The 8,365-nt window shown below is 38.9% G+C and overlaps 3 protein-coding genes across 3 annotated transcripts; 1 reads left to right on the forward strand and 2 right to left on the reverse strand.

Moving 5' to 3' along the window:
• Positions 1-101: 101 nt before the first annotated feature.
• LOC135163563 (hydroxysteroid dehydrogenase-like protein 2) lies at positions 102-2,040 on the reverse strand. Its single transcript, XM_064123098.1, has 5 exons — positions 1,881-2,040; positions 1,476-1,639; positions 1,134-1,347; positions 518-921; positions 102-392 (listed from the first exon to the last, which is right to left on the reverse strand). Exons 1-5 carry the CDS (start codon positions 1,895-1,897, stop codon positions 304-306), a joined length of 888 nt encoding a protein of 295 aa, XP_063979168.1. The 5' UTR covers positions 1,898-2,040; the 3' UTR covers positions 102-303.
• On the forward strand, positions 2,040-3,744 carry LOC135163639 (NADH-quinone oxidoreductase subunit B 2-like). The gene is made up of 3 exons (XM_064123241.1): positions 2,040-2,196; positions 2,722-3,258; positions 3,449-3,744. The coding sequence occupies exons 1-3, from the start codon at positions 2,172-2,174 to the stop codon at positions 3,544-3,546; spliced, it is 660 nt and encodes a 219-aa protein (XP_063979311.1). The 5' UTR covers positions 2,040-2,171; the 3' UTR covers positions 3,547-3,744.
• Positions 3,745-4,561: 817 nt separating this feature from the next.
• Positions 4,562-7,714, reverse strand: LOC135163524 (MAU2 chromatid cohesion factor homolog). Its single transcript, XM_064123016.1, has 5 exons — positions 7,490-7,714; positions 7,180-7,347; positions 5,936-6,915; positions 5,431-5,633; positions 4,562-5,290 (listed from the first exon to the last, which is right to left on the reverse strand). The coding sequence occupies exons 1-5, from the start codon at positions 7,712-7,714 to the stop codon at positions 5,094-5,096; spliced, it is 1,773 nt and encodes a 590-aa protein (XP_063979086.1). The 3' UTR covers positions 4,562-5,093.
• Between the last annotated feature and the right edge of the window lie 651 nt (positions 7,715-8,365).

Raw genomic sequence — 8,365 nt, forward strand, 5'->3', positions numbered from 1 at the left:
TTCAAGGAATATATATAAACGGGGAGAGAATGGAATAATTATAAAATATTTGATAAGAATAAATTACTCAATGCTAGAATTGTCAAACACAGGCATATAGATCTGTTATAAAAAATATATTTTCTCATATTCCATATCATTTTAGAGTACTTTTCAACAAAATTAGGAAATATCAAAATTCAACAAATACAATGCTTCCGCTCGGAAACATAAAGTAAATTTGATTTTACAATTTTTCGTGCCGGCAATGCTTATGAATCTCCATCAATAGTTTCGATCCAATTACCGAGAATATTAGCATTATTATGATTTCGATACGGCCTTGAAAAAAGCGCCCGGTGTGGAGTCGGGACTGTCCAAGAATCCATCTGGCATTAGCTTGTCCTTATATTCTGCAAGAAATAATTAGAACGAATAATTATAGAAGAACGAACTATATAGTTGATATATATGTCGATCATAAATTTTTGAGTCCTTATCCTTGGCGAATAGAGAAAGGGAACGAATTTGCAAATACCTGGATTACATGCATAAGCAGTCAAATCCAGTATCCCCTCACTCTTCAATACTTCGTCATCAATGAAGAACTGTCCAGTCGAAGCCTTACTGTCCCTAGTTACGATGGCATAAGCTGCATCAGCCATGATTTCCGGCTTTCTACTGTAATTTTTACCCTGCTCACCCATCAACATGTCGACGGCAGCCGTGTAAATCGTTGTTCTGGGCCAGAGAGCATTGACAGCAACTCCCTGATCTTTGAATTCCTCGGACATTCCCAAAACACAGAACGACATACCGTATTTGGCCATCGTATATGCGAGATAATTTTTGAACCATACGGGGTTTAAATTCAGTGGAGGACTCAGGTTGAGAATGTGAGGGTTCTTACTCTTCAGTAAGTGTGGCAGGCAAGCCTTCGATCTGGAAATATGGGCTATTGAATAATCACAAAACCAACTCTAACGTCACCTTTAAAAATGATTAATCTAATGAAAGCATATTCTTTTAATTGGGAAAGATAATTTACTTATTATTTTTGTAAACACCTGGAATATTCGCTAGGCGGACTTCCTTTTTTTCTATCAAAATCCTGCAGATGAATCTAGTAAATAAAATCGGTTGAGAGCACTTACACGAGGAACGTTCCTCTTGCATTGATCTGGTTCATGAGGTCATAACGCTTCATGTCCGTTGAGAGTGTCGGTGTTAGTGAAATTGCACTGGCATTATTGACAACAATGTCGATTCCTCCGAATTTTTGAACTGCCTCTGATACAGCTGCATTTACCTGCGCCTCCTCACGAACGTCGACTGTGCATGGCAGGGCTTTTCCTCCAAGTGCTTCCACTGAAAGTGTTCCCTACTATGTTAGTGGGACATTTTCACAGAGAATATGAAAGAATGTACCTTTATTTGTATCACTACTCCCAATCTACCCCAAAGTTTATTGTGGATGTCAAACGTTCGTGCAATACCTTCATTTGCTGTTGTGTAAATCGTGCCTGGTAATTTTGGATGAGGATCTGCTGTTTTAGCGCATATTACAATGTTCGCACCATCCTGAGCTGCTTTGAGGGCAATACTCTTGCCAATTCCTCTCGACGCTCCAGTGATAAACAGTGTTTTACCAGCAAGTTTCCTGAACAGGAAATTTTATCTAGTATTAAACCAATATGCATTCACAAAGATCGAACCCTCTTTATTATAATCTGATAAAAGACATGGGCACGTCACGAATCGTGCCATTAACATTTCAATTTTCTTTAATTTTCAAGAATTTTATTGGTCGTACTGATCTGAGTCCAGATAGCTCTAGTCCAATGTCTAAGAATCATAGATGGAATGGAACAGAATAATAATGTGCAAATTTTCATATTTACCCGGTATTTTTCAGCATTCTCACTCTTTCTACCACTAGCAAGGAATCTTGGATTGGCACTAAAATGAAAATTGCTGAACTGATAAAACAGAAACTTGATATTGAAAACTGAGTAGTCACTCCTTCTTCGATTACAGCGAATACCACGAAGTGGGGATAGCTACGAAGATAACATCTTCTGTACATTTGCCGATGACATCTAGCTTTACCTGGTGGCACTGTGGAGGGGGCTGAGAGCTGAGAAGACAGGTCGGAGCCAGAGCGTACGAACTTGTACGCAAAAACTGGAAAAATGTTTTCTTCGCTAGCAATTACACGTATGTAGCCATTCATTTATTATCGAAACTCATCATTGAAGTGTTCTAAACACATTCTCAATTGGGAATCAAGTTATCATCGGTTTAGAACTAAGTAAATGAAGTTTGAGAGGTGCATAACCTACAAAATTGTTCCCACAATATTTACGTTGTCTAAAGTCGAATGCTACCATTTGGTAATTATATAACTTCAATAAAACGTTGATATTCTTGACGAAATAATACGCAATCCTATAATGTCTATTGTCAACAATTTACTGGCATATTATCGTAGGTTAGAATTTTATCACATCAACTGCTGAGTTGAGAGTTTATTTTAGAGCCTGGGGGGCTATTTGCAGCTCTGCGAAATTGTTTTAGAGTCATCAATTATCATAAATTATGGATTCAACGCTGAATTCCTGAATCTGAAGAGAAGTTGTCACGAGACATGTTCAAAAAAATTGCTTGATCTGTAGAAACTAATTAGCCAAATTTCTTCAAACCCCATTCTAGAAATAATCCTAATTTCTTATTTACTCCTAGGTAACCTTAAGCAAGGGCTAAGGATCCTCTCAAAAACCTCCGAGACATCCCTCCTCCCAGCAATAACACACATTCAACATGTCTCAACAACCCCAGAAGCGAAAGCAGATGCGGTACCAGCAAAAAAGGAGAAAGCCCCTTACAGCCCTTTCCAAAACACCAACAACATGGCAGAGTATGCACTGGCCCGTGTGGACGATCTCCTGAATTGGGGGCGTAAGGGATCGATCTGGCCCCTAACCTTCGGCCTCGCATGCTGTGCTGTGGAGATGATGCACATTGCTGCTCCCAGATACGACATGGACAGATTTGGTGTCGTGTTCAGAGCGTCTCCAAGGCAAGCTGATGTTATCATTGTAGCTGGAACACTGACGAATAAAATGGCACCTGCGTTGAGAAAAGTTTATGATCAAATGCCTGAGCCCAGGTGGGTCATCTCCATGGGTAGCTGTGCTAATGGAGGAGGGTATTATCACTACAGTTATTCGGTTGTCCGAGGATGCGATCGAGTTATTCCTGTGGACATATACGTACCTGGTAAGACCATTGGATATGTATTTTGCTATTCAGGCGGCTTTAGAGATTCAACCATTTTTAATCATCAAATTTTTACATCAAATTGTGTTAGCCTGAAGATCTAAATGTCCCCGGTTCGGTTGGACCCCGGGTTTCGGCATTTAATTTTTTTTGAAGGAAGAAATTGTTAAATTGGGGAAAATTATTTCAGGTTGTCCCCCAACAGCTGAGGCTCTCCTATACGGTGTTCTCCAACTTCAGAAGAAAGTAAAGAGAATGGAAACTACCCAAGTCTGGTACAGGAAGTAATTTAACGATAACCTAGGATATAGTCGTCACCACTAATTAAATAAATTTGAACCCGATGGATCGTTTTTGTAGTCAGCAATTATAGTCGTAATCGAGTCAACTACGATGTTTTTTCTAATAAAAGCGCCGTTGTACATCCAGATTACGACGAAAATACCTGTAATGTTGAATAAATTTACGATTGTTTTTTTTCTTGAAGACGATCTTTTTCTCCCTGCAGTGACTGATTATCCGTGGAAAATGTAAGTGTTGAAGAGAAATAACAGAAAATAAGATTTTTTTATGTTGGATTATCTTAAAAAATACATACATTTGTGATAAAACAGCCTGTACAAGAATGATAAATTTCAAATCATTTTCATATTTTTCATTATAAGTTCACACTCGTAACCAGTATAATCATTACGAAATTCACTTGGTCTTCCCTTTAAGAGACTAGCATGGTCTTCACATGGTAGTAATTTCTAACGCAGAGTCACACTATTGCGGTTATTCTAAGTCTGATCGAACCAGTCGAAAACAGGAACCAGACCACCTACCAATTCGGGGGAGATTATTTTGCAAGCATCTCAGAAGTTGATCGTTTACGAAAAAATACAGAGAAATACCCAGTTTACAGTAATTTGGAAATTTCTGAAAGATTTTCTAATATAAAAATCTCAAATGTAAATTTTACGCAATTTTTTGAGAATTTTCAGACCCCACGATGATCATTTTAATTTGCGAAGTTTTTTCCTTTGAAATCGATTCTTATATGTTGTTCCCTATAACTAAGAAAAATCCAAATGTTGACAACTACTTCCCTGAATTTTTCAAAACTGTTCAGTGTAGTTTCCGAAAAAACAAAGAACATGAACATAATTTAGTTTTTTTAGTCAATGAAACGTATGGCAAGGTTAAATATTCTCCAATAATTTTCCTAAACACCAAATGAACTCGAAAACATTTCACGTAGACTCCCTAACAGAAGGATTTGAGCTAAACAACCCTAGAAGTAAATCAACTACACAATAGCTTCACGAGTACCTATTTTATTTTTATTTTAATTAAAGTAATTTCTTTATATACAGTACGCCCGACTCTCGAACGCTTTCCCTTTCTTCATATTATTATGCAAAAATCAATGGTATGAAGAATGGTAAGTGTTCGAGGGACTAAAGACGTTAAGGCCCCTTCAGGCGATCCATCAACTCTGTTATTTTCTCTCGCTCTTTCATATAATAATTATGTATATTAATTACACGGCTTACGGCTATTTCTGGATTCACGGAGAACAGAGAAAAACAATTTCTCTGTTAATAGACATGAAAGAAAAATATTACGATAATTTACAGGACAAAACGTTTTTTGTTTTCATTTTCTGTTAGAAAGTTTTCACTATCAATCAAATTTGTACCTTTCGAATTCAATAAATCGATCTGACTTTTTTCGAATGTAATGAGAAACTGAGCTGCCTTTTTTCTTAGATACAGAGAAAAGTGCAAGTCCATAATAATTTAAGTAGATTTGCAAAAATAAAAAATTGTTGGGATTATCACTTGCACGCGTTAGAGAATCGCTCTGGAAGTGGAGGGGGGTGTATTACAGGGTAGGGCTGGTATCTGGCCATCTGTCCAATTGATTAGGGTGTGTTCAGGCATTTGGGAGCTCTGAAAGTGATCTTTCAGCAGAGTTTGCGAAAATGTACAGTGCATTTGGAATGCCTCGTTTTCATGACTTCCACTGCCATTTTTATGATACAGATCTGCAATCAAAAAGAAAACGAAATTCCAAGTATTGTTTCATTGTGGAGACAATGAGAAGAATAACTTTAAAAACAAAATGTCAAAGGTATAGGATGTTTTAGATTTTCCTCTGTAGCTCCCAACACGAATTATAGATTACCTTTAAGAATGGCTGTCGCCCATAATTGAACATGTACATCCGGGATTTTCGACGCTAGTTGCATTGCCGGTGTCACCATGTTCATCGACTCTCTCTCATTGAGTAAGGACAGGAAAATATGACCAAGAAGCACCAGACTGCAAGACGTTAGCCTGTTGAGGTCCTCAGAGTTTGCCATTTTCAATGTTTCTCTCAAGTACCGCCTGAGACAATCAGTAAATTCAAGATTCATTTTAATGAAAAGTTCACTTTTGTACAATTATGATAAATTTTCATTTTAATTTCCCTCAGCACCCCAGGAGGCCTCGGGCTCTTCCCAGGGTGGCCAATGTCGTCGTCATAGTCAATTAGCGAGCAAGGATATGCCATCATTGGGAAATACATTAGTCTGATCAAATTTATGATCTGAATTACTATTTATGAAAAATTCTTTCTAAAAAATTGAAAGTCCCTTAACTATCAATTTGAGCATTCTCAAAATAATCAATGAACCCGCACCACTTACTTAGCCTCATTGTATCTCGCTCCAAAGAAGGCCTGTAGTCCCTGTACATAATATGCAGCAGCCTTCAGGGAGTGTGAATGTGGCGGTAAAGACTCAGGTTTAATCCTATCAAGCAGCTCATTAAGATCCTGATCCCTCTTCGTCCTCAAATAAACGATGGCCAAATTGAGATTAGCAAATGTGCAGAGTTCCCTCTCCGTTGTGGTCCTCAACGTGGCAATGAACTGTGCCTCAGCAGCCTCCATACAGTTCATGGACATAGCATAGAGCCCCAGGAGTGTGTGCAACTGTGGCCCATGGCCTTGCAATAGTCTCGTTTGCTTCCTGCACAGCTGACAGGCCTGTGCAATCTCAGTGAGTGCTACACTCTTATTCCCCATGACCAACCGACACATGACAATATGCTCGAGCAACATCAATTGAAAAACCGACAATATCGGCTTGTTATCAACACTTTTGAGCTTTTCAATATGCGTCAATGCCTTGTCAGTGTATTTTTGGGCCTTCTCCATGTATCCAGCTTGCATCGAGTGCATAACAGTCACGAGATAAACTAATACGTACAAATGTTCCTTTGGCATCCAAATAAACATATCACCAATGTTTGTACCAGCTACAGCCTCGTCAGTTGGCCATTGTGGTGACATTATTGTCTGTATACTCTGTTGCAACTGTTTCAAACACGGTTTAACACTTTTAACTTGTCCTGCCATTAGATAATGACACACTTGCAGCACGAGAAAAAATACTTTGAGGTACTCTTTCTGGTAAATACTCCCCTCCCACGTATCCACACATCGTCCTGCTGTGTTTAGCAGGGGATGAACCTCGTTAAACTTCTTGTCGATCAAGAGGAGCATGCATCGACTGAGGAGAAAGAGCACTCGAGTGTAACTGGCGTTGTTCAACTGGGCGTAGTCGATGCCGATGTCCAGGAGACCATTCGCTGCTATAAAGTCTCTGGCTGAAGCGTGCATTTGCTGGAAAAAATGGAATTTCAATGGTACAGAAGTTTTTCGGTTTATCTTGTAGTGTCAGGAATTTGATGAGATGTATTTTGAAGGTCAGTATGGATTATTGCTAATAATTATATAGTTGTCAGTGAATATTGACAGAAATAGGCAAAATGTGCATTTGTTCCACTAGCCCCTAAATGCTCCAGAAAATGACGTTGGCTCATATATTTTGAGACATTGACTGTTCCTCAGCAATTAATCTCGGTTTTGTTTATTTGTGATACTCACTGCGAGTTGGAAGATGAGCCTGCAGTGCCAGTAGACATTGTGCTGTGATAATTCAATAGCCCTCCTCAGTATTGGCATCGATAAATTATGATGATCCAGCTCTCCGATCATGCTCGCAGCCTCGAACTTGACATCGTCGAATGTGTTTATGTTCTGACTCAATCCCCACTGGAAAAGTGAGGGGTACAGGTTAGGACACCCCTGAATTCTTTAACATCCTCCCAAAAACTTGTCGAATGAGTTGACTCATGACCTATGGACTCTTTGAACTCCAAATTGAGTAGTTTAATTGATAATGTGAATTACAAACCGCTTGTTCTAGGTGGTAACGCGCTAGGTCAGTGTTTTTCGTGTGTGTGAGTAGAATATTTCCAAGCTGTAGGTGAGTCCTTGCTTCCACACGGGCCGGTGGTTTGAAATAAAAAACCGCTTGTAAACACTGAATACATGATTTTATATTTGGTGGATTTGAGGTACGAAAATTCTCAGCTAAACCCAAAAGTGAGAGATACCAAGCGTCCTGTGATGACGCCATTTTGACATTTCTGGCCGGAGTATGGGATGATGTGTGTTGAGAGGAGAATAGAATGGTGTTGGTGGAGGGTCAGGGGAGTAAACGTTCCAGAGATGCGCGCGCGCAACTTTGTTTTGACTTTTGATGGAAATTACGTGGGTAAATGTCACTTCAGGAATTGCAAATTCAATTGAGTTTGCCAAATTTTTCCAGATAATTGTCTTTTGGAGAGATTCTTGGAGCGCTTGAGAAGAGAGCCGTTGGTGTAAATGTGAAAGTGTTGCGTAATTATTTTGCGCTCGTTTGTGGGATGATCAGAGGTGCCAACTGATGAAAAATGATGGGAAAGGAGCTTCAGGGGGGGGGAGAAGGGATCAAGAAAAAAAATCATAAGACTTTTTTTTGTGAATATCTCAAACAGTTGTGGATGAACGAGAAAATATAAGAGGAACTGCTTTTAGACCTTTAAATTATCTACAAAAAATGTTCTGAAGAATTTTTGTCAACCATTTCACTCCGAAAATATTAACGGAATAATCCCAGAGTGTACTTTTTGAAGAACATTCACATGTGGTACATTTGACGATTATGTTGGGAGGGAATCTCCAACAGCTGCAACAAATTAATGTTTGCCAGAAAAACATCTTCCGGTAGATTTGGAAATATCTTCGA

Source organism: Diachasmimorpha longicaudata, chromosome 1, assembly GCF_034640455.1.
Source record: "Diachasmimorpha longicaudata isolate KC_UGA_2023 chromosome 1, iyDiaLong2, whole genome shotgun sequence".
Lineage (NCBI taxonomy): Eukaryota > Metazoa > Arthropoda > Insecta > Hymenoptera > Braconidae > Diachasmimorpha > Diachasmimorpha longicaudata.